At 42.2% G+C, this 26,215-nt stretch overlaps 1 protein-coding gene across 1 annotated transcript; it reads right to left on the bottom strand.

Moving 5' to 3' along the window:
- Positions 1–2,744: 2,744 nt before the first annotated feature.
- On the bottom strand, positions 2,745–25,838 carry batf2 (basic leucine zipper ATF-like transcription factor 2). Its single transcript, XM_033983787.2, has 3 exons — positions 25,668–25,838; positions 21,835–21,948; positions 2,745–5,238 (listed from the first exon to the last, which is right to left on the bottom strand). The coding sequence occupies exons 1-3, from the start codon at positions 25,710–25,712 to the stop codon at positions 4,027–4,029; spliced, it is 1,371 nt and encodes a 456-aa protein (XP_033839678.1). The 5' UTR covers positions 25,713–25,838; the 3' UTR covers positions 2,745–4,026.
- Positions 25,839–26,215: the final 377 nt, after the last annotated feature.

The raw sequence follows: 26,215 nt of genomic DNA, 5'->3' as shown, positions 1-26,215 counted from the left end.
ATGAAACAAAACACAACTCCAGGTATGTTTTTGAGGAGTGAAAGTGGCTAAAAGCTCACAGGAGTCAGTTTTATATAATATAGGACTTGTAACCTTTGTAACAACGCACATAAACTCCATTCACACATAATTCCCAGTAAATTGTCGAGTACAAAATGCCAGAACACTTAGCAATGACCCCTATTCACACATGCACCAGTCCCAGAACATTTCCAGATCTGCTCTGTTTGCAGAGCAGATGTCCCTGACATTTGGCTCTCATTTCATCATTTCAACTGGCCTTCCTTGCATTTTTCTGGTAATTTACCTGGCAAATTGCCAGATCGAAATGCAGGAAAATCAGTACTGGATTAGTTCACACATGACCCTGTCCTCGAAAATGGAGGTAAATTCCCAGGTTAGGCTGCATGTGTGAATGGAGCTATTGCTACTTTGCAGTGACATCATGCTGGAGGTGTTCTACATGTATGTCTATGGCGAAATGTTGCCATGTTGACACAAAGCATGCATTAGGAAACACAGCCAAAACATTTCAAGCCTCAAGAAGAAATACAAAATGCATTTAAACAAGACATTTTTCAACAATAGTGTAACGTAGGCTGGCCGTTAGCGGTAGGAGGTGTGACAGAAGACAGCAGCACGGGTGTGGTCCACAATTTTTTTATTTCTTTCTCCCATCAATTATTAAAGTGCCAGGTGCATTGTGCAAATGGAGGTCAGAGGAGCAGCATCATCTCCAGCAGCAGAACATGGTTTGATGGTTGCAGGCGCCTTTTATCCTGTTCCTCTAACTGGACTATACTACTATTAATTACTAGGGGTATTTAAAAACTAGCCTTAGCTCTTTAAAACTCAAACCTCCATAAAACCCAATAAACTCATAACCCAAATCAACATTATACATATTAAAATACATAAACCCTAAAACCAAACACCAAATGTACTTAAAACCCATAAACCATTTAAAAATGCCCAACATGTCTCCCCTACCCCTCCCCCGCCTTGGTCCTGCCCCGGAACCTTTTTAAGGGAGCTTGTTTCCCTGGGGATCTCTTTGACACCTGGACACAAGGACAAGGAGGTGGTAAGTTAACATTTTAAAACACTTTCACTAAAAACACTACAAATTACAGAACACACCAACACTTCAAAACATTCTCAACAAACATTGCACTAATATTGCACATATCCAATGTATTAATTAGCTGTTAATTTTGTCCTCTTTCCCCTCCAGGACACGCAGCTTCAATTAAAATGCCTCTGTGCCCAGATCTAAAACTGGGTAAAATCAGACAAATTAAATAAACATTTTTAAATCCTTTTGTGCAATTCTTTTTTTTACAGTGCAAATAATGCTTAAAGTGCTGTGTGCTATTAAAGTGTATGTGCAATTTAAAGTGCATGTAGTGAAAGGTGCTATTAATCTAGTAACAAACTTGGCTGTTTGTTACATTTCCCCCCTCCTCTCAACAAGGTGAAACCTCAGTCTTCAGCCATTCTAGACAGACAGTCCGCTACCACGTTGGTCTTCCCAGGTTGGTACTGTACTGTAAAGTTGTAGGGCTGAAGAGATAGATACCAGCCTGCGATACGAGTATTGGCATCCTTCATGCGGTTCAACCACTGGAGCGCTCGATGGTCAGTCTCCAGTGTGAAATGACGTCCTAGCAGGTAGTACCTTAAGGAGTCGATGGCCCACTTCATCGCCAGACACTCCTTCTCCACTGTAGAGTATCGGGTTTCCCTGTCAAGCAGTTTACGACTAAGGAACACCACTGGTCTCCTCTCTCCCTCGCAGCAGGAGGAAATCAAACACCTGCTCAATCCCACTTCTGACACCAAATGTAACGTAGGCTGGCCGTTAGCGGTAGGAGGTGTGACAGAAGACAGCAGCACGGGTGTGGTCCACAATTTTTTTATTTCTTTCTCCCATCAATTATTAAAGTGCCAGGTGCATTGTGCAAATGGAGGTCAGAGGAGCAGCATCATCTCCAGCAGCAGAACATGGTTTGATGGTTGCAGGCGCCTTTTATCCTGTTCCTCTAACTGGACTATACTACTATTAATTACTAGGGGTATTTAAAAACTAGCCTTAGCTCTTTAAAACTCAAACCTCCATAAAACCCAATAAACTCATAACCCAAATCAACATTATACATATTAAAATACATAAACCCTAAAACCAAACACCAAATGTACTTAAAACCCATAAACCATTTAAAAATGCCCAACATGTCTCCCCTACCCCTCCCCCGCCTTGGTCCTGCCCCGGAACCTTTTTAAGGGAGCTTGTTTCCCTGGGGATCTCTTTGACACCTGGACACAAGGACAAGGAGGTGGTAAGTTAACATTTTAAAACACTTTCACTAAAAACACTACAAATTACAGAACACACCAACACTTCAAAACATTCTCAACAAACATTGCACTAATATTGCACATATCCAATGTATTAATTAGCTGTTAATTTTGTCCTCTTTCCCCTCCAGGACACGCAGCTTCAATTAAAATGCCTCTGTGCCCAGATCTAAAACTGGGTAAAATCAGACAAATTAAATAAACATTTTTAAATCCTTTTGTGCAATTCTTTTTTTTACAGTGCAAATAATGCTTAAAGTGCTGTGTGCTATTAAAGTGTATGTGCAATTTAAAGTGCATGTAGTGAAAGGTGCTATTAATCTAGTAACAAACTTGGCTGTTTGTTACAAATAGTTAATGTCAGATACAATTTAAAATGTTACTGATTGTGTCTAAATGTTTGTACTCTATGGGTTCTCTATATTTGATTCTCTTGCCCTCCAGCCAGAGCCCTGACCAGCTCCTGCTGACTGTTCCCAGTCAGCAGGAGCTAAATTGTATTTTAAATGTGCTATATAATTAAAATTGAATGGAATTGACCAAAAAGGGCGAGAGTGACTAACAAAAAAACTGTTGGCTAATGCAAGCTAGCTTGTGGCTGTAATGTTGTTTGCGAGTGACTTGCTTAAAAGCATAATGGGCTCGACACACGGGGAGTGACTAACGACAGCATGCAGCGACACTCATCACATAGGCTTTAAAATCGAACACACGGGCAGCGACTAGCGGCAGCTTGTCACGTCACGCTCTGTTCCAGAGCAGATCGCGAGCCTCCTACACGTCTGATTGGCTGTTTATTTGGAGGGAATTTTGAGGTTAATAGCGGTAGATGGGAAAAAGATGCTAAAATGAAATCTCGTAAAGTTTTGCTTCATTTGACTAAAATATTACAATTGGTTGCACTCTACAAAACTAAAAAAAAAGTTATCCTTGGTCCACCCTATTCTGCAGCTAATTCTGTTTAATGTAAAAACCTTAAATAAGTATATATTTTTTAATGTTGAATCAGTCTTTAATACATTTGGTTATTAGCCTCCATAAATTTATCTGAATTAACAAATTTGCGCATGTTAACTTACCATTCATATTCACCCTGGCACCAACGAGTTCCCAGGCAGCTGCTTTTTTTGATATATCTCGGTAGTCTCTTTGAGATATGTCAAAAAGAATTGGGAAATCCGACACCGTGAGTATATAATTTTCTCCTCCATGATGTTTCTGAAGTGGACAGTGTATTGGCTCGTCAATCAAACTCTCGCTGACTGGCTGTTGTGCAGGCGACAGCAATAAAAGTAGAACATTTTTCAACTTTCATTAGTCGCGTCGACATGCATGAGCGCGAGGTTTTCACGTGCACGACTTTCGCTTGTCGCGGAGGTGAGAGAGACGAGCGATTTTCGCAGTGTCGCACAGGTACCATTGAAAATAAATGGAGAGCAAGCGACGTCGCTCCCCATGTGTCGAGCCCATAAATCAGCTAACCTGTTGTACTTTCAGTATTAATAGGGTTAAAATAAAGCTCAGACAAAGGCGTAATAGAGCTACAGTTAGAACGACACCCCAAGGAATACTGCTGACATCAGCTGCAAAGTATCAATTGACAAATAATAATTACATTTTTGGCACTAAATTTGTATCTTTAAAAACACATTATTAAATATTAAGCATCTACTCATTATTGTCTAGTAATTGCTGTAGAGTGTCATTGAATAGTGCAAGGTCCAGGATATCGCTGAATGGGGGGAAGTCCAGTGGTCCAAGGATCAGGTCAGTGGCCAGGCTGGGAGAGGGCCCCGGGCTGACTGGGGGTATGAGGACCCCAGAGTACATGGGTGATAGTGAGGTGAAGGAGTCTGTGACAGGAGCGACCAGACAACCTGACCTGTCTGTGACAGAACAGGAGGTTTGTGGGGAGCTGGAGTGAGTCTGTCTAGAGACAAATAGGGGGTATGGGGGGACAGGGACAGGGGTGGTGTAGGATATCTCAGGGTAAGTGTTTAGGCCGAGGCTGGAGGTAGAAAGTGGACAGACAGTTGGGAAAGATACAGATGTGTGGACATGGGCAGAGACAGGTACATTGGTGGAGACAATGGTGGGGACACTGGTAGTAATAGAGTCAAAGACAGTGATAGGGAGATGTGTGGGGCTATAAGGGGAGACAGTGGTAGGGACAAAGTTGGAGGCAGGAGTGCAGATAGTAGTGGAGCCATAGGTGAAGGCTGTGGAAGGGACACTGGCAGGGACACAGGTAGAGACATTGGTACAGACAGTGTTGGAAACAGGTGCAGGGACAAGTTGTTGGACATTGGTAAAGACTCTGTTGGGTACAGGTGCAGGGACAGGTTGATGGACACTGGTGGTGACAGATCTATGGACAGTGGTGGGGACAGGTTGTTGGACTGTTCTAGGGACAGTGGTGGGGACAGACAAATGGACAGTTTGATAGACACAGTTGAGGACATGTGCAGGAGCAGGTTCATGGACAGTGGGAGGGACAGTTTGATGGACAGGTGCAGGGATAGGTTGATGGACAGGTGCAGGGACAGGTTGATGGGTAGTGGTGGGGACAATTTGATGGACAGGTGCAGAGACAGGTTGATGGATAGTGGTGGGGACAATTTGATGGACAGTTGCACAGACAGGTTGATGGATAGTAGTGGGGACATTTTGATGGACAGGTTGATGGACAGGGTTGGTGGAGACAGTCATGAGACCAGCTGACAGACCCTCACAGGAGTTCTCAATGTCAGTGGGCTTGCGAGTGAGACAGCAGTGTGGGACATGTGTCTCCAGCAAAGAGGTGTAGAAGTCCTTATCCTTCTGCAGAGCTGTGATGTCCCTTTGCAGAGACAAGTTGTCCTGCTCCAAACGCTGCAGCTCCTGAGAATACAGCACAGTCATAAACAGACAAACCACATCCTGAGCAAAGTGTTTGTGATTACAAATACCTTGCTGCAGGGGCAGAGTTTGGAGTGTTAGACCAATCAAACTGTTCCATACACCCCCAGACCCCTCCCCTCTCATTCTCCCCTTTGGTCCTACAGACCCTTCCCTTCCTCTCCCCTCAGACTCCCCTTTAGTCCTCCAGACCTATCTTCTCCTCTCCCCTTTAATCCTCCAGGTACTACCCAGTTTGACAGCTCGATTTGTTGAAATGTGGCTGTGGGAGGAGTTTAGGTGTTTAGTCCCACTTTAAATGTAGTTTTCCACACCCACTCATGTTCTGTGATGTAACATGAATGCAGCCATAGTTACCTCTTTAAAAGATTTTATCAGTTTAGTTTAGGGACCACATATTGATGGCTATTGGCCAACTGATAGTATAAGTCTGACTGACTTTCTCATCAACAAACACAGAGCCAGCACACAGCACACTGCTGGAGCTGCCAGCGTGACTGTCCTCCCGGTGACACAGTTGTGGTTTTACGAAGTTACCTTATCGCCAATGCGTGCAGTGTGTTTGATGCCTAAGATAAGATCACATTAAGCTTAAGCTTCTTCCCCTTAAAGTTGTGCTCATTAGCATTGTTAGCATTTGTACATGTACATGCATAATACTGTTAAGAAGCAATAGAGGTTATGGACTGTCATAATTTTACTTGAAAAATGCCCCTTTACATTCTGACTGAGTGACATTGAGGCAGAACTATGGGAATCTTAACTGACAAAATGTGTTTCTTTAGGTTTTGGCCATGGAACAAATTTTGTTAGCTCAAATTGGCTTTACACATCAAAATGGAAACTGAAAGTATTTTTTCCTTTGTTGCCATTAGTTAACAATAGTGGAAATAAAGCAAAACATTTTAACATGCCCCACAATAATTAATCTCAACACATCAGAAATATCTTACAGGTTTAGTTCAACTGTGTCTGATCACAAAGTCTATGTCAGTGACAAATGTGCATGTAGTCCGCAGTGCCCCTATTGTTTAGCTGTTAGTAGATTTTCTACTGTGTACTTAATTTTGTAATTTGCTTTAGATGCCAAGTATAAACTAAATATCTTGCAGAGTTTTATATTTGTTATTAGATTGTAGCAGCTGTTTCACACTTTAGATGTGTTTTGAGCTTTTACCAAAGAAAATTTACTTTTTTACCACTGACACTCATTCTAAAAATTCAAGAATGCTGGGATGTCATCTTCAGAACCCCTATAATAAGTATGTCATAAACACTGACTAAACCATGAGTAACCACTAACTAGCATAGCAATTAACACCCAAATCAAAACAAAGAAAACAATAGGGGTGGTCAGTATGCTAATAGGCATGAAAGCACCCATTAGGGGCCTGAATGATTATGCAAAGTATGGCTCTGGCATAGTGCATACTTGTAGCTCATTATACCTATCCTACAAACAGAAAATGTAAAACAATAAGTGTGTCAGTTTCAGTGTAGTTAGCTCCTCCTTTCAGATAGATAAAAAGCAGTGTCCATCAGTAATCTGACCAGAACTGAAGAAGCAGCTTGGGTGAGCTGCAAAACGTCTTCACTCCTACAACTTTTTGTCCAGTTGACAGATTGACAGATAATTTTTCTTTTACTTAGTTATACAAATAAATAGGCACTAAACTAAATTGTTCTAAACCAACAGTCAACCTTTTTCCTGCCAAGGGCTACTTCAGAATTACTACCAGCTCATTTAAAATTACATAAGATTTAAAAGCTATTATTAATTACACTATATAATAAGACACATATACTTTTTTCTCACTGTCTGTCATGAAATGAGCCTAAACCTTTTCTGTTTTAGGTCAATTATTATTACCAAAATTATTTATATTTGTTAAATGCCAGAATAAAAGTAATAAATAATAAGACAATTAAAACTGCAAGCCGTGATAAAGGGCCCTCGCAAACCTTAGCTTGACATGTGATTTAATATTTCCAGAGTCATGTTGGAGATAAATGTTTATGGCCCATTGTAATTTTGCAGAGGGCGATGGGGAGCCATTTTTAAAGATAGAATTTTAATCCACACATAATTTTGTCCAGTTCATCAAAATACACAGACAGTACATTGGGTTTGTCTGAAACCGACGACGTTTGGAAAAGAAAAAATTTTATATTTTTAAAATGGGTGTTTCGTTAAGAGCTCGTCATGACCACATCCACAACTTTTGAGCCAAGATATGCCCTGATAATGCTGCCTCAGTTTCGAGTCTGTCTCTTCTATCCCATTTTACCTCTGCAGGGGGCACCGGAGAGCCACTTTTAAAGATACAAGTTTAATTTACATATCATTATGTCCCAAATTATCTACATTAAGTCCATCCAGAGCCAACTATTTTTGCAAGAATTACAAGGAATTCAAAGCTTTCAAAATGGCCACTTCGTTAAGAGCTCATTATCACCACACCCTGAGACTTATGTAAATTCTTTTGATCCCAGATTTATCCTGATGATACTGCACCAATTTGGGGTCCGTCTGATAAAAACTCTAAAACAAGCTCTGTTATGATGCCTGCATTGTCTGTCCTCCTGTGTTCTTCCCCCTCCCCTACCTGTCTGCCTGGAGCTGGCTGACTCCTCCCGCGCGCACCTGGAGCGCATCAGCGCAATTACCTTCACCTGCTGCCAAGTATATGAGGGCTCGGCAGAAGACACTTGGAGCCAGACCGTCCGCGTGTCAATGTATATGCCTCAGCCTAGCTTTGTATTTGTGTTGCCTGTCTGCCCGTTACTTACCGGATTTCTGCTACCTTCCAGATTCCTGCTCTCGTTCGTCCCTGCTCCTGCCTCCGCGCTCCAGCTCCGGTACAGTCCTCATCACTGCCTTTCCTCCTGTCCCGTCTTGGCCTCCGTCTTGCTTCCCGTCTCCGACCCTGTCTCCCGCTCTCTGGACTATCCCTGCTGGGTCTTCCCTGGCCTTGTTCCTGGTCCCCTTGTGCTCCGGCCCTGGCTGTCTTTGTGCCTGCTCTGGACATCTCTGCCTGGCTTGCTCTGGTCTCATCCTGATCCGGTCCTCGTCTCGGTCCTGGTTTCCCGTCCCTGCTCGGTACCACTCCTGTCTGGTTCGCCTCCCGCTCCCTGCTCCCTGTGTGTGTGTTACATGAACTGTTAAGACTGAACTTTCACTACCTGTAAATAAAACACTGTAAACCTGTCCCGAGTCCTGCACGTCTTTGGTCCGCTACACCCACCATTACGACAGAACGGAATCAGGTGCTGTGCCACGCCTTTTCCCACCACGAAGTGATTATTGGGCAGCACGACCAGTCCCTCCGGACTCTGTTGGACTATAACCAGACTCTTACTCAACAAGTGTCCCAGCTTACCGGTCAAGTCGCAGCTCTGCTCGCCGCCTCGCCTCCGACCCCACCTCCCGCTGCTGCCGCCGTCGGAACTGCACCACTGCCACATTCCCCGGAGTCGAGGGGCACGGACCCTGACCCCTACTCAGGTCAGCCCGGACTATTCCAAGGATTTTTGTTCCAGTGTACGTTTTTGTTCCAGCAGTGCCCTGCCCGTTTTGACTCTGACGCCGCTAAGATACGATACATCTGCGGACTACTTAGGGGAAGGGTGCTCCAGTGGGCGGAGGCGCGGCTGTCTAACACGGCCCCGGACAATTTGAACTATGAGAACTTTGTGTAGGCTTTTAAACTAGTGTTCGATCACCCGCACTACCAAGCAGATGCGGCTGCCCGCCTGTTAAGTCTCGCCCAGAGGCGCCGGCCCGTTGCGGATTACGCCATTGAGTTTTGGACGCTTGCGGTGGAGGTAGACTGGACGGACAGCGCACTGCGGGCTGCCTTCTTAAAGGGACTGAACGGACATTTAAAAGATGAATTCGTTTCCTGAGACGAGCCCCCGGATTTACAGTTTCTCATCTCGCTGGCCCACCGGATCGATAACCGGTTGCAGACTCGACAGAGGGAGAGACGCCGGTCTCCGGTCCCACGAGAGACACGTGTTTTTCAGTTGCCTCCGGAGGAGCCTATGCAGTTGGGCCGGGCCAGTGTGTCCCCCGAGGAATGCAGTCAGCGTCGCCGCCGGGCGGGGGAGTGTCTCTACTGTGGTGAGCGGGGACATTTCATCGCTGTCTGCTCGGTTCGGCCAAAAGGGGGAGCCCACCAGTAGGACTGGGAGTACTGGTGGGTCAGTCTCACATCCCGGAAGGAAATAATAGACTCACGTTGAATGCAACCCTGTGTCATCACTCGGATACCTTATCGGTGGTTGCTCTCATCAATTCTGGGGCCGAGGAGGACTTCATTGACAAGCGGCTTGCGGAGCAGTTTGGAATTAAACTAGAGGCCCTGGAACATCCCCTCGATGCGCGGGCGCTGGATGGACGCTTTCTTGCCCGTGTGACTCTGGTCACGGAGCCCCTCACACTTGTTTTATCAGGGAATCACCGCGAGGTTCGCCACTTCCACGTTCTTTCCTCCCCCTCATCGCGGCTGGTCCTGGGCTACCCGTGGCTACAAACCCACAATCGGGTTTTCGACTGGGTCCGGAGGAAAGTGTCTGGCTGGAGCCCCACATGCCACACCCAGTGTCTCCAGTCGGTCCTGTCCCCCGGAGGGAAGTTCGACCCCACTTCCAGCCCCGCCTTGGATGTCCCGAACCTCTCAGCTGTCCCAGCGGAGTACCACGACCTCCAGGAGGTATTTAGTAAAAGTAGGGCACTCTCGTTGCCTCCACACCGGCACTATGACTGTGCAATTGATCTCTTGCCGGGTGCCCCCTTACCGTCTAGCCGGCTGTATAACTTGTCCAAACCCGAATGAGAGACTATGGAGGAGTATATACGGAACTCACTGGCCGCTGGTATCATCCGCCCGTCCTCCTCCCCAGTAGGTGCAGGGTTTTTCTTTGTAGCAAAAAAAGACAAGACATTACGTCCCTGCATTGACTATAGGGGGCTAAATAACATCAACGTAAAAAACAAATACCCACTTCCTCTCCTGGATTCCGCACTCACACCCCTCCACGGAGCAACCATCTTCTCCAAACTCGACTTACGGAACGTGTACCACCTGGTGCGCATAAGGGAAGGGGACGAATGGAAAACCGCTTTTAAAACTCCCCTTGGCCATTTCGAGTATCTGGTCATGCCATTCGGCCTTACTAACGCCCCAGCTGTATTCCAGGCCCTGATCAACGACATGCTGCGGGATTTTCTTAACCGATTTGTGTTCGTATACCTTGATGACATTTAGATTTTTTCCAATTCTCTACAGGAACACCGTCATCATGTCCACCAGGTCCTCCAGCGCCTACTGGAGAACAAGTTATTAGTTAAAGCAGAGAAGTGTGAATTCCACACCGAGGAGGTCAGTTTTCTGGGTTTCATAGTGGGGCAGGGGCAGGTTAAAGCAGACCCGGAGAAGATCCAGGCAGTCACGGATTGGCCGGTTCCTGCCAACCGCAAGCAGCTCCAACGATTCATTGGCTTTGCAAATTTCTATAGACGGTTCATCTGCAACTTCAGTCAAGTTGTCTCACCCCTCACTAAATTGACCTCACCCGCGTTGCCGTTCACTTGGTCTCCGGAAGCACAGTCCGCGTTTAATAGACTCAAGCACCTGTTCACCTCGGCTCCTATCCTCCACCAGCCCGACCCGTCTCGGCAGTTTGTAGTTGAGGTGGACGCGTCGGACACTGGGGTGGGGGCGGTCCTCTCACAAAGGTTTAACCCTCACAATCGCCTTTTTCCCTGCACCTTTTTCTCCCGCCTGCCTGACTCTCTCCCTACTGAAGCGGCATTTCTGGTGGCCCTCCATGGACCAAGACACCCGAGACTATACGGCCGCCTGCCAGGTATGTGCTCGGGCGAAAGCATCCCACTCACCTCTTTCGGGACTTCTGCTTCCCCTTCCAGTTCCTAAGCGGCCTTGGTCCCACGTGGCAGTAGACTTCGTCACCAGCCTTCCCGTGTCCCAGGGCAACTCAGCAATCCTCACGGTAGTGGACCGCTTTTCTAAGGCCGCCCACTTCATTGCCCTACCCAAGCTCCCCACGGCAAAGGAGACCGCGGACCAGTTCATCGTCCACGTCTTTCGCCTTCATGGGATCCCGATGGACATTGTCTCGGACCGGGGGACCCAGTTCACCTCACAGGTGTGGCGGGCTTTTTGTGAGGGTCTGGGGGCCACGGTAAGCCTCACCTCCGGGTTCCACCCCCAATCAATTGGGCAAACTGAGTGGGCGAACCAAGACCTTGAGTCAGCCCTCCGGTGCGTAGTGTCCGCCAATCCCACGACCTGGAGCTCCTTCTTACCCTGGGTCGAATATGCCCACAACTCGCTGGTAAGTACCTCCACTGGTGTGTCTCCATTCCAGGCCTCCCTCGGGTACCAGCCTCCACTGTTCCCGGTGGAGGAGAGGGATCTGGAACTGCCCTCTGTCCAGCATCACCTCCAGCGCTGCCGCAGAGTGTGGAAGAAGACCAGGGCGGCGCTCCTCCAGGCGGGCAGACGCATCAAGGCGGAGGCGGATCAGCGTTGCGTCCCGGCACCCACATACCAACCTGGCCAAATGGTGTGGCTCTCTTTCAAAACCATCCCACTCAAGACCAACTCTCGCAAACTCTCCCCCCGATTCTTAGGACCATTCAAGATCACGAAGATAATCAACCCATTGGCCGTACAGTTACAGCTACCTCCATCTCTCCGTATCCATCCCTCTTTCCACATCTCCCAGGTTAAACCCGTCCGGACCAGCAACCTGTTCAGAATGTCATTATGTGCGGAAGCAGGCTCAATGTAGTCGAAGTAGGAGGCAGACGTGCATAAATAAGTGGTGTTTTACCAGACAAATTCATTTAAAAGACAACTTTGGTTGGATGCAAAATCATTTAAGAAAAAAACTTACTGTTTACACAAAACAGAAAATGAGCACCTTAAATTAAATCTGCAAAACACAAGCACACCACACTAAAGTCCTCCCGAAAGACTAACTTGCATACCCTCTTAAATACCTTTCCAAGCACCTCCCCCAGGTAAATGCCATTTACTTCACAGGTGCCTTAGGTTTGACTTTAGCAGAATCTTATAACCAACTGTGAACTTTTGAGGGCCTTTAACCAAAAGAGTTTAAAAATAAAACTATAAATGCTTAAACATATTGAAACAAAATACACAAAGACATTGAAACAAAGAAAAAGAACTTTAACTAGTTCTCCCCTCCACCTGGTGCAGCCCACAACCTCATCCAAGGCTTTAAAAATGGCCGATACAGGGCACTCTTTGGTCGTGTCTCAATTCGCCAAAATGGCCTTAGATTCACCACTGAAAGTGTGTGTCGAAGGGCAGTTATGTAATTTCCTGCGCGACAAGGCCTGTCCCATTTTAATGCACCTGACTAATGAGCAAGACAAAATGTGCCCTGCGTTTCCAGCGTTGCCATGGAGGTTGGTCTTAGTGTGCATCCATGCAGACTTCACGCACCGGCACTGCTATATCCCATCATGCACCGCGACTACGCAAAAAAGAGAAGAAAATGGAGTCCGCTGTGCAATACACATTCAAATGTTCGTACTGGTTTACCTCACCTACAACAGTGCGACATGAAACTGTTAAATCTGAATAAAGATATGTACAGGCCGTGTGTTTGATGATTAAAAAGGAGGTGAGATACATGGAATAAATGAATGTGCAGTTATTGCTAGACAATAAGAAGACATTATTATCATTAGAAATTATTATTGAAATAAGAATAATGTAAGAATGTTCGTTTCTATTGCAAGTGTCAAAGACCAAGAGACTGAAACATAAAGTCAGAAGGGTTTAATGAGTTCCACACAGGTAATGTGAACAATGAAGCAACGGACTCTCAGGAAAGGACAGAAGAGATTCCTGAGACGGGCACAAAATCTTCATGAGTTCCGGTACATTCCATAGGTCTGCACTCCCCTGGTGGCACGTGTCATTTACCTTCATGTTAGTAAATCAAGATACTAGCTTGATGTAGCGCTGCATTGCTAGAACGAAGTGTGCATCTGAGCACACTTCATGCACTCCTGCATCCCATCATGCACTGTGCATGACTTCATCTACGGGAGAAACAAGGTATATTTTCTTAAAGTTATGTAATACTAGTTACAATTGGGAATAAATCACCCATAACATTACATTTACCTATTGATCTTCAAAGAAAGATTAATTCCCTACTTCATTCAATCTAAACAGAAATCAACACCTGGGCCAATGTTACCTCGACTCTTCTTCAATTAAATAATAAGTAATTAAACGTAAAACTGTAATTATTTATATATATTTATATGAGTCCATTTTAAATGTTTAGCTCATTAGTCAGCAGCCGTATAGCTCTTTTTTATTTATTTATTTTAGAAAGATCATTGTTATAATGACAACATGCAAAACACATATTATAACATAATAAATAGAATGCTGGGAGGAGGTATACACAGAAAAAAGAAAAGCTTAAACAGTTACACTGTTGCATTGTACAAAGATATTTAAAGACAAACAACCTTCATATGTCAATATGTTTTTTTGTTTAAGCTTTTGGAAATAGTAGATAGGTAGGATACTAATTGCTTAATTAAAATAGGAAAAAACAAAGAAAATTTACTTTTGTAAATATAAAATTTCCCAAATATAATAAATTAATTGCCATTTTTTTATTTGAATCCAAATTCTTATCATGTATACCAAAAATTATATGCTCAAATTTTAGTAAAAAGTTAGGGTCTAAATGGTCTTTTTTAAATTTTAAACTGTCTAGTGCAAAAAATATGACTTTTTATGACTCGTTTCGGGGTATTCTATACAAATGTGCAGTGAGGGTCAATTGTTTTGATATATTTTAGCATAAATTGATTAGTAGGATCAATTCTATGCATTAGTTTAAAGGAGAAATCTCTCATCTTTTGGTTCAAAGTCCATCCTTTTTTCCAAATAGATTATTCTTATGGACAGGAACCATATATAGTTAGCAGCCAAAGAAAAGTCATTAGTCAGCAGCCAGCGTGGTTGCTAGGCAACGTAACATAAGACAGTGATTGACGTACGCTCTGTGGCATAAGCCTGTCCCATTTCAGCATAGCCTTTGCAGTCGACGGAGGCTACACAGAGGAGCACCTTTCAATGGTACCAAATACTGATGAAATGTATGTAAACTTCTGCCTTTGAAGAAAGTAATGAAAAATTGTCTTTAAAAAATTCTCTCATTCTTTCATTATTCTGGCATGTAACAAATAAATTTGGTAATCCCAACTGATCTAATACAGGAAAGGTTTAGTCTGAATTCAGGTCAGACAGTGATAAAGGGAAAAAAAAAAAAGCATATGTGTGTTTTTATATGGTGCATGTAATCATATGGTTTCAACTGTATGTCTTGTGTTTATTTTTGATAAAGTTTACATTTAAAAAGGCTGATTCACAGAGACAGATGAACCCAATAAGACAAGCAGTGTTCATACTGTAGCTGCTGTGGAGACACCTTACAGAAATTAGGGGCTGTCTGATTGAGAAAGATGTCTTTTTGTCTATTATTAGGCCCGAGCCTGGGACAACGTCCCGGCGAGGGACTAATTAAAACCGTGTCCGGAGCATGGAAAATGAAAACATCAAGTGGTAAACATGCCCCGACATGGCAGTGATTGGTATCAAAAATTAGAACTTGACGAGCTCTAAGTGTCACCGAAGACCCCAAGAAAAAATAACAAAAGACACCCCCTCAAACTTTCAATTTCATGACATCATTTTCTCACATCAAAAAATAGAACATGTCGGGACATGACAAAAATTATATTATGGCCCCACCCTAAAATGTAGAGGAAGTCGGCCATATTGGATCATACCTGGGAATGACAAAAGCACACACCCTCACATTTAGGACATTTCCTCGCACATCATCCCAAACTTCAGACAACTCTTCTTGCCTTTAGTCCACTGACACAGATACTCGGTGCATGACTTGCATGCCATGTGTGGGGCCTAAGCTTCATCTTGGTCACCAAGTTTAATACCAAAATAAGCATGGTAAGCACGCTTTATGAAACTTGTGACTTGATTCCTGTTAGGAACATTGGTGTATTCACTGCAGATGTAGCAGAATATGTAAGGCTTATTTTTGCAAGATCTTCTAGTCGAAGCCATTTCATTCACTTGTAATATAAAAAAAAGCAATTAGTCATAAGTTGGCACATGCAAAATCTTCAGAATTTGTTTATAGTGAGAAATATAACAGAATTTTGCATCATATGACGTGAAAATACTCATACATGTAAACAAAATCGTCCAAAAACAAATATGTAGCTTAGTTCAGAACGTTGACCTGATTCAGCAAAACCAATGTGATTTTTGGATTCAGCACATCAAAATTATCCTAAATCAGCTAAAAAATCTTAGACAATAAATTTAGTGTTGACCAGTGTTATCAATTACATTTTGAATATGACTTTGGGTGTGGTGATCGTGATTTTTCAACAAAATCGCAAATTTTGGAATATTTCAAAAAAAATTTCTCTTTCACACATTTTTTGTTGAGGAAAAAGCTAATGCAGCTTTTATGCACATTTTTGAGCTGAACGCAATGATATGCAAATCAAGGCACTCTCTGACAAAATGGCTCTCTAGCGCCCTCTTCAAATTTCATTTTTAAAAATTCATAGGAGACAATCGATTTGTGTTGGACTTGTGAAAAAATTCACAGGGTCCTTATTTGTAATTGGGCACAATGTGAGAAAGTCACATGACTGTAGCTGTTATGGTTTGGGAGAAAAATAATGGGTGGAAAAAAAATTCCATTATTATTATTATTATACTTACAGCTTGGAGGCCATTTTTGACCCCCTAACGTTAATGAAAAGTCAATTTTATTGGACCCAAAATCTAAGTCATAAAATGTGGGTGTAGCCAGCCTGCAAAGAAAAAATACGTATTAAATGCCACGTAACTCAAACATGCAGTGTCCAATTTTCCGGTATTAATATACATTTTGTTAAAACTGTTGATCTGAACGAAATCATATTCAATTTACATATGTCAAATATTACATTGATCCACAGCACCCCCTTGAACTTGACCTTGAATGGTACTCAAAAAAATTACTTTGTCACAAACATTTGAAATTTGGCATGGACATTACTATTGCCAGAAACCAATTTGAAATGATTCGAGCTTTATGACATGGTGCATTATCCTGCTGGAAGTAGCCATCAGAGGATGGGTACATGGTGGTCATGAAGGGATGGACATGGTCAGAAACAATGTTCAGGTAGCCCGTGGCATTTAAATGATACCCAATTGGCACTAAGGGACCTAAAGTGTCCCAAGAAAACATCTCCCACACCATTACACCACCACCAGCCTGCACAGTGGTAACAAGGCATGATGGATCCATGTTCTCATTCTGTTTACGCCAAATTCTGACTCTACCATTTGAATGTCTCAACAGAAATCGAGACTCATCAGACCAGGCAACATTTTTCCAGTCTTCAACTGTCCCAATTTTGGTGAGCTCGTGCAAATTGTAGCCTCTTTTTCCTATTTGTAGTGGAGATGAGTGGTATCTGGTGGGGTCTTCTGCTGTTGTAGCCCATCCGCCTCAAGGTTTTTCGTGTTGTGGCTTCACAAATGCTTTGCTGCATTCCTCGTTTGTAACGAGCCGTTATTTCAGTCAACGTTGCTCTTCTATCAGCTTGAATCACTCAGCCCATTCTCCTCTGACCTCTAGCATTAATAAGGCATTTTCGCCCACAGGGCTGCCGCATACTGGATGTTTTTCCCTTTTCACACCATTCTTTTTAAACCCTAGAAATGGTTGTGCGTTAAAATCCCAGTAACTGAGCAGATTGTGAAATACTCAGACCGGTCCGTCTGGCACCAACAACCATGCCACGCTCAAAATTACTTAAATCACCTTTCTTTCCCATTCTGACATTGAGTTTGGAGTTCAGGAGATTGTCTTGACCAGGACCACACCCCTAAATGCATTGAAGCAACTGCCATGTGATTGGTTGATTAGATAATTGCATTAAGGAGAAATTGAACAGGTGTTCCTAATAATCCTTTAGGTGAGTGTACCTCTATTTGCAAAGGTGTTGCCATGGCAACATCTGACACTTTCATTGAAATACATGGGTTTTGGTTCACTGAGATGAAAAAAATGTGTTTGTCATAGAACATTGAAATTTTGTACATGTATTCCACTCATCATACTGAACAAAAAATTATTATTATTTGATGCGTAAAAGAAAAAATACGGATGGATGTGTAAAATAGAAGTTGTGTGAAAAAATGCAGTAAATTCTGATACTTCGTTTAACATGATTTTTATGGCTATAAAAAAGACAAAACCGTAATCAACATGATTAGATCTGTTATCGCTTTCAAACGAAAAATGCTATTTTACTCCTGGCTGGCTGTCAGAAGCTACTGCCCAAACTATTCATCCCTCACTGATTCCATTCAGTGCAGTAATCATCATACAAGTAATTATGGACATGTAAGAAGTTCAATTGTGTTGTGCAGTATTATCTCATGACGTTGTACAAGGTACATCAAAATGCACTGTACATGTAAGAATTCATAATACATTTACAAATAAATATATGTTTAACATTTTTGTATTAGGTGGTAGATCTTTCAGACATGATCATTTTAAAATTAGCTCACATACTGAAAAAGTCTGAGCACCCCTGACGTAGACGCTGATTTTGAGGGGAGGGGTGATGTAAGCGGGAATAAAAGGCAGGATCTTCACTGTGACGTGTACCCCGCGGTCGCAAGTGGTGGCAAGGGCCTTTATCAATGCTTCATTAGGCCCAAGCCTGAGACTACGTCCCGGCGAGGGACTCATTAAAACCGCGTCCGGAGCATGGAAAATGGCAAAAGTCAAGTAGTAAACACGCCCCGACATGGCAGTGAGTGGTGTCAAAAATTAGAACTCGACGACCTCTAATTGTCACAAAAGACCCTGAGTAAAAATAACGAAAGACGACTCGGTAGCGCCACCTCAAACTTTGATTTTCATGGGGCCAATGGGAGCCCGACTCGGAAAAAAGTCAACGTAAAAATTTGAAACTCACATCAAAAAATAGAACATGTCGGGACATGACAAAAATGATATTATGGCCCCGCCCTAAAATGTACAGGAAGTCAGCCATATTGGATCAAACACATGAATGACAAAAGTGCACACCCTCGCATTCAGGACATTTTCTCGCACAGTTTTCATCACAAACACTTCAAATTTGGCCAAATCCCACTAAACCCATGTGTGATTAAAGATTATCAATTACATTTTGATTATGACTTTGGGTGTGGTCAGCGTGAATTTTCAACAAAATCGCAAATTTTTGAATGTTTCAAAAAAATATTTCTCTTTCACACATTTTTTGTTGGGAAAACGCTAATACAGCATTTATGCACATTTGTGAGCTGAACGCAATGATATGCAAATCAAGGCACTCTCTCACAAAATGGCTCTCTAGCGCCCTCTTCAAATTTCATTTTCAAAAATTCATAGAAGACAATCGATTTGTCGTGGATGTGTGAAAAAATTCGCAGTGCCCTTATTTGTGATGGGGCACAATGTGAGAAAGTCACATGACTGTAGCTGTTATGGTTTAGGAGAAAAATAATGGGTGGAAAATGCATTTCCATTATTATTATTCTTATTTTGGTGGCCGCTTTGAAGCCATTTTTTACCCCCTGAACATTAACGAAAAGTAAATTTTATTGGATCCAAAATTCAAGGTTGGTGAAAATTTATTATTTTGATGTTCAAAAAAATTATTGTTTCAAAATGCCTCAATAGCGCCACCTCAAAATTTGAAATACATTGCGGCAATGAGAGACCTTTTTCATCGTAGACAAATTAAATTTGGTACAAACATAGAACATGTCAAGACAAGTAAAAAATTATATTATGACCCCACCCTAAACCCTACAAGAAGTCAGCCATTGTGGGCGGAACCACATTTTTTCAAAATTTTACCTCTCACATTTGAATTTTTCATGCCGTGGATTTTCATTTAAGAAACTTGCAAATTGGTCAAAATCAACTAGACCCATGTGGGATTATAAGCAATGCTTTTGGAATTTTCTACGTTGTAAAATGTGGGTGGGGCCAGCCTGAAAAGAAAAAAGACGTTTTTTAAAGTTTTTCAATGCGTGTAACTCACACATTTAGCGCCCTACGTCCCGGCATGAGTATACTTTTTTTTCAAAATGTTGATCTGAACGCATAGATATACAATTTACACAGGTCAGACATTATATTGCCCCACAGCGCCCCTTGAAATTTTTACATGGGTTTTGGTCAACAAGGATGAAAAATAATTACTTTGTCATAGACCATTGAAATTTGGTACACATATTCCTCTGATCATACTGAACAAAAAAGCCAATGAAGACATACCTCTATTTCCAACCGTTCAGGCGTGAAAATGTAATAAATGGTGTCATTAGAATGAATGGAGTATTATTACTCAGTCGCTGATTTTGGGGGGAGGGGCGATGAATGAAAGGCAGGATCTCCGCGGTGGCGTGTACCCCGCGATCGCAAGGGGTGGTGAGGGCCTTTATCACTGCTTGCAGTTTTTATTATTATTATTATTATTATTATTATTATTAATATTATTATTATTATTATTATTATGCCGATGACAACATCCTTGCAAGGGACAAATTAAAACCACATCTGGAGCAAAGAAAATTACAGAAATCAAGTAGTAAACATGAACCCAATCAAACTTAGATTTTCATGGGGTCAATGAGAGCCGGATCTGGAAAAAAAAAGTAAAAATCAGATTTTATGGACCGCCCTAAACTGTGCCGGAAGACAGCCTTATTGGACAAAAGCACACACTGTTGTATTTAGGACATCTCCTCTCCTTTTTATCACACTTTAAAGTGCGAAAAGACACTAAACCCATCTGCAATTAAAGGCAATGAATTACATTTTTGTATTGTATTGTATTAGTTGTATGATTATATGTATTGTATGCCATAGACTCCACCAGTATAATGAGAGTTATGCCCGGCATTCAAGTTAAATGATGTACCTAATAATCACTACTAAAAAGATTATATAAGTGCCACTGAGACAGTAACAAACTACATGTGCATGGAAACTAGTGCTGTGTCATTCTGAAAGAAAATTGTGAGAACTGTGATTTTTCTGACAAATATTGCAACAGTGATTAGATCTGCACATTAAAACATCCAAGACCAATAATATCTGACTGAAGGCTGAAATCTGATATGCCAAATTAATACAACAAGCACATGCATTTAAGAAGAGATAGTAGTAGTAAAGGTTTAAATATCAGGCTTAACCATTGCTCCCTAAATAGACTGGGTATTGTGCTGTTTGTAGTGGATATATTACCTTGTAAAAGCTATAGATTTGATGAACTTTCATTGTGTCATTTCAATAGCTGTGTTGTTTTAGTTTATCCTAACATACAAATATTTCCTCTCTTTCATTTCAGTGTGTACTGTGAAGGTGTGTGTGTGCAGCCTTGCGTAATGCATTTCTTGTAAATGCTCTGTTTCATTAGAGGGCCGTGTGCCAGTGACCTACCCTCTGCTATATGCCCTTTACAGAAAAACATATGAACGCACACACACACATGGGAACACACTCGCATGTGTGTTCCCATGTTTGCATGCATTCCACTCATTTCTTGTAGACTGATCCTAAGCATAAATATAGTCACTCTTTGTCTATTTAAATCCATATCTGAATTTTATGTTGTTGATCTAATAATAAAGTATTTATGTCATGGACCAGATTTTTGTCCCCATAAAGGAGGCAGGCCACCATGATGTGAGTGTGTGTAAGGTATGCAATAAATACCTGCTCGCAAATGTTGCACACAGTTCCAGTTTCCACGCATCTTAAATTTATTTATATATTTTATTTTATTTTGCCAAGAAGTCCCATAGCATAGTAAAATGTACATTTACGCATACATTTTTACTGAACCTGTGGTCCACAAAGCTTCAGTTAAAACAATTAAAATCATCTGAAAAGATAACAGATATAGTGCGTTTAAATTCACTTAAGGGAATTACAATGTTTAGTTTTAGTTGGTTATATGAGTGTTTCATAAATGACGGGCATAGCATCTAAAACCAGCTGCTCTGTGTAGATTTGTGGTACTGCTAAGGTCAGTCTCTCCTGAGACCTGGTATGGTAATGAATTTAATTGAAACAGGGAGGAGAGATATTGTGGATGTTTTGCCAATACAGTGTTGTAAAAGAAGATGTGGATGTTTATAAGCCTGCAGGTTTGCAGTGAGGTCCAATCAACCTTGCTATACAGATCACAGTGGTATGTGAGTTTAGTAATTGTCGAAAGTAATAAAGCAAAGTGCACTGTGGTAAATAGTCAAGATTTTTTTAAGGTTTGCTGCATGACCATAAATAATGTCACCACATACATGTCACACATACAACACACACACAGTTACATACATGTTACACACAGTTCCACAAATGTTACACCCATGTTACACCCATGACACAGTACATGTTCAACACACAAACCTGGTGCAGCTCGTCAGCCCTCTCGGTGGTCTTCTGTCGGCTCTTTCTCGCTGCCTCTCTGTTCCTCTGCCTCCTCCTGGTCCCCATGTCCACACTGGGGTGGTACTCTGTGTCCTGCACATCACATTAAAATTATATAAAGTATATAGACTGCCTGGCCCAAAAAAAAAAAAGTCGCCACCAAAAAAAAAAGTCACACACTCTGGCACACACACTGGCATTGTTTCAACAAGCTTCTGCAATGTTGCAAAATTTATTTTCATCCAGTGTTGCATTAATTTTTCACCAAGATCTTGCATTGGTGATGGTAGAGTCTGACCACTGCACAAAGCCTTCTCCAGCACATCCCAAAGATTCTCAATGGGGTTAAGGTCTGGACTCAGTGGTGGCCAATCCATATGTGAAAATGATGTCTCATGCTCCCTGAACCACTCTTTAACAGTTTGAGCCCAATGAATCCTGGCATTGTCATCTTGGAATATGCCCCTTCCCTCAGGGAAGAAAAAATCCATTGATGGAATAACCTGGCAATCCAAACAAGCCCACCCTCGTCCTAAAACAAGTGCCCCCTGGTTTTAAAACAAGTGCACCCTGGTCCTAAAACAAGCACACTCTGGTCTTAAAACAAGTGCACCTTGGTCTTAAAACAAGCGCACCCTGGTCTTAAAACAAGTGCACCCTGGTTCAAACAAGTGCACAATCATTTGGAACATTTCTCATCAGTTCACACAGCTCAGGCTCTTTCTCACAAAACTTGACACAGCTGTCATTCAGAAGCATCATTGAATTCACTGAGTTTTTTCATAATTACTTGTTCACACATGGTAATGGCCTAAACTCTGTCCCTTTCAATATGGAAATCTAAACAACAGCAATAAACAACAGCAAAGGATTTCATGCATGATTCAAACAGGGAGAAGGATTTCAGCTGAGAGCACAAACTGTGTAAATAAGCCTAAATAAAGCTATCCTAGGATTTTATAAAGCTACATCCAGTGAGATGTAAATGTCTTGTCTAATTTTACATAGAGAAAACATGCATCACAAAAGTAGTGTTGTGTTATATGTACATTTATTTCATTTTTAATTTTATTTTTTTACAAAAATGATAGTTTTAGACACAAAAAATGCTCTTCCAGTCTTCAGTTTATATGTGTAAAGTGTGAACACCAATGTCAGATTCTCATTCTGAGCCACACTGTCATATGAATAAAAGAAAAACACAAGACCAAGTGTGAGACTTTTGATGGTGAGAAATTTTGATAAATGTGAGAAATGAGAGAGATGAAAAATGTGTCAAAACGATTAACAAAACCTAACTCTCAGATTAATACTACAAAAAACTTTTTGCAGAACCTAAAACACAGCAATCAACTAATTAAGCACATATTGCAATATAACACTCACTCTTTATAGTAGTGTACCTACAGTGTCTTGCAAAAGTAGTCATCCCCCTGGAACTTTTTCACATATTGTCACGTCACAACCACAGATTTAAATACATTTTCTTAGCATTTTATGTGAATGAGCAACACAAACTGGTGTGAAGTGGAAGAAAATATTTTACAAGATTTCCCTTTTTTTTAAATAAAAAACTTAAAAGTACAGCGTGTAAAAGTAAAAAAAAGTATTCAGCCCCCTTTTTCTTGAATGCAACCAATTGCTTTTAGAAGTTGCCTGATGATTTTGGAAAGATTGAATGCTGTCCTAATGACTAAAAAGAGTCCACCTGTGTGTAATCTTGTCTCAGTATAAATGCAGCTGTGCTGTGAGGGCCACAGAAGTTTGTTAAGAGAGTGTTGGGGAACAAACCACAAAATGAAAAAGGAGCACACCAAACAGGTCAGAGAAAAAGTTGTGGTGAAGTTTAAAGCGGGGCTTGGATCTAAAAAGATTTCCCAAGTGTTGAACATCTCAAGGAGCACTGTTCAATCCATCATCCGGAAATGGAAAGAGTATGGCAGAACTGCAAACCTACCCTGACATGGCCGGCCACCAAAACTTACAAAACGAACAAGAGCACTCATCAGAGATTCAGCCAGTAGGCCCATGGTAACTCTGGAAGAGATGCAGAGATCCACAGCTCAAATGGAGGAATTTGTTCACAGGACAACTATTCTTTCTTTCTTTCTTCTTTATTTGACAGGGACCATGTACAAATTCATTAATCTTACAAAGAAAAGATGATTTGCACCAGATTTAGCTACTGCTACTTTCCATCTGCAGTCCCTGAGCAGGTGAACACACATTAAAAAACACATATCAATTGACAATTACAATATACGACTACCGATCTGCCATACATATGTCCCCCCCAGTCCAAACTAATATAAAAATCATTATGTGCAGGTTTATACAGTGAGCACAGAGCAGCACCAACTAACTAGACTGATGTGGACACGTTTGATTATTTAAAATGAACTTTTTCAAATTTCTAGTAAAACTATTAAAATCCACAGACAATTTCAGACTGTCTGGAAGCTGATTCCACTGCCTAATGGTTTGATAAGAAAAAGCCGATTATTATTATTAGATGTGCACTACACAAATCTGGTCTTTATGGAAGAGTGGCAAGAAGAAAGCTATTGGTGAAAACCATCCATAAGAAGTCTCATTTACAATTCACTAGAAGTCATTTGGAGGACACTGCAAACATGTGGCAGGTGCTCTGGTCTGATGAGACCAAAATGGAACTTTTTGGCCTAAAAGCAAAACGCTATGTGTGGAGGAAAACTAACACTGCACATCACTCTGAACACACCATCCCCACAGTCAAACACAGCGGTGGCAGCTCTGACTACTTCACACAACACATCTAACAGTGTCGTAGCATTCTCCGGCCATTTATTTTAACCACAAAGTGTCCTTTTTACAAGATATAGTTTTATTCACTGTGCCGGTTGAGACCTATTTTTTTGCCACTGGTGCCTGCTAAACAGACCCAAGAATCCCATGCATTCTTGAACATATTTATAGATATATTCTGACCAGAAAATATTGAACTACTAAAATAATTGTTGCTGTTGTGTTCATGTGAAAATTACTTGATGATTGAAACACTGGACGAATGTGAAACCTGACTATTTAATGGTTATGGCTTGCTCCAGTCCATGGTCGAGCAAGGTCCAATGGGAAAATGATTGCTTCAGTGCATACAGTCATTGTATCCTTGGGCAAGATACTTCACACACCTATTTATGCATGTGTGTGGACTGTTGGTGGTGATCAGTGAGTCTGATGGAGCAGAATAGCAGCCTTGCTTCTGTCACTCAGCCCCAGCACAGCTGTGGCTGTAAATAGCTTAGGATCACCAGGTGTTAAGCGTAAAATGTCTATGAGTGTCCATAAAGAGCTGCATAAATAGATAATGGTTAACAACACCTCCAGCAACAACTGGAGGTGTTAGCCCAACTGATGCAATTGAAGAAATGTTTAGTTTCACTTTTGCATTTCTCTGTAGGCTACGTATGTTCTTCTGGAGAACCAAAGAAGGCATTTCATAAATAGTAAAGACTACATAGTCTCCATGTGTGTAGAAGACCCGGTAAAATGATGAGAGGTCCCTTTAGCTCTATTTCTTAGGCAAGTGGTTACGTGTGTTAGAGATGGGTGAATGAATGAGTTCATATTTGCCTATGTTTAGCCTTCTTGAGTCTACAATGTTGTACCTATCTACAGCTGATCTGTTTTGTAATGTTCAACGTTATTTTGCAGATGTTAACATTTGGACACATTTCTCAGACATCCTATCCAAAACTGACCTGTTGATTTATTGAGTTAACAAATCCAGCAGAGTAGGATAAATGTTTTCTGCCACTCATGGAAGAACCGACCTTGTTAGCGGACCAAGGGCTGCAGGGTTCCCTCCTGGTCTCCATGGACGGGCATCTCCGGAGCTCGATACTCTATCACCCGCCCTGCAGCTTCATGGGGCCGGTGCCTCTGTGCGCGCTGGCGCTGGAGCGAAGGATGCACTGCTGGATACACTGGTGAGTGCTGGGAACCGGGAGTCGGTAGTCTGTGAGAGGCGGTGTGGTGAGACGATCACAGAGGGGTGTGTGCAGTGACGAACCATGACGGCGTGCCTTCACTTTCCTTTTATTCGAAACGGCTCCTTTTAGCGGCAGCGCGGGGACCGTGGATACTTTCACTTTCTCATGTGAAGACTGAAGGATAACAGAGTGATGTGATGAGAGAGAGAGAGGGAGAGAGAGAGAGAGAGACAGACAGACAGACACCCCCCCACCCACCCCCCCCCACCCCCACCCCCACCCCCACACACACACACACACCCACACACTTATTTGACTGTCATACCACAGACTGGCACAAGAGGGCTCCAACGCTCTTTCCCACGCAGCCCACGCCTAGCTAGCCTTTC

Source organism: Periophthalmus magnuspinnatus, chromosome 18 (genome assembly GCF_009829125.3).
Source record: "Periophthalmus magnuspinnatus isolate fPerMag1 chromosome 18, fPerMag1.2.pri, whole genome shotgun sequence".
Lineage (NCBI taxonomy): Eukaryota > Metazoa > Chordata > Actinopteri > Gobiiformes > Gobiidae > Periophthalmus > Periophthalmus magnuspinnatus.
This window is presented reverse-complemented; position numbering and strand designations above follow the sequence as displayed.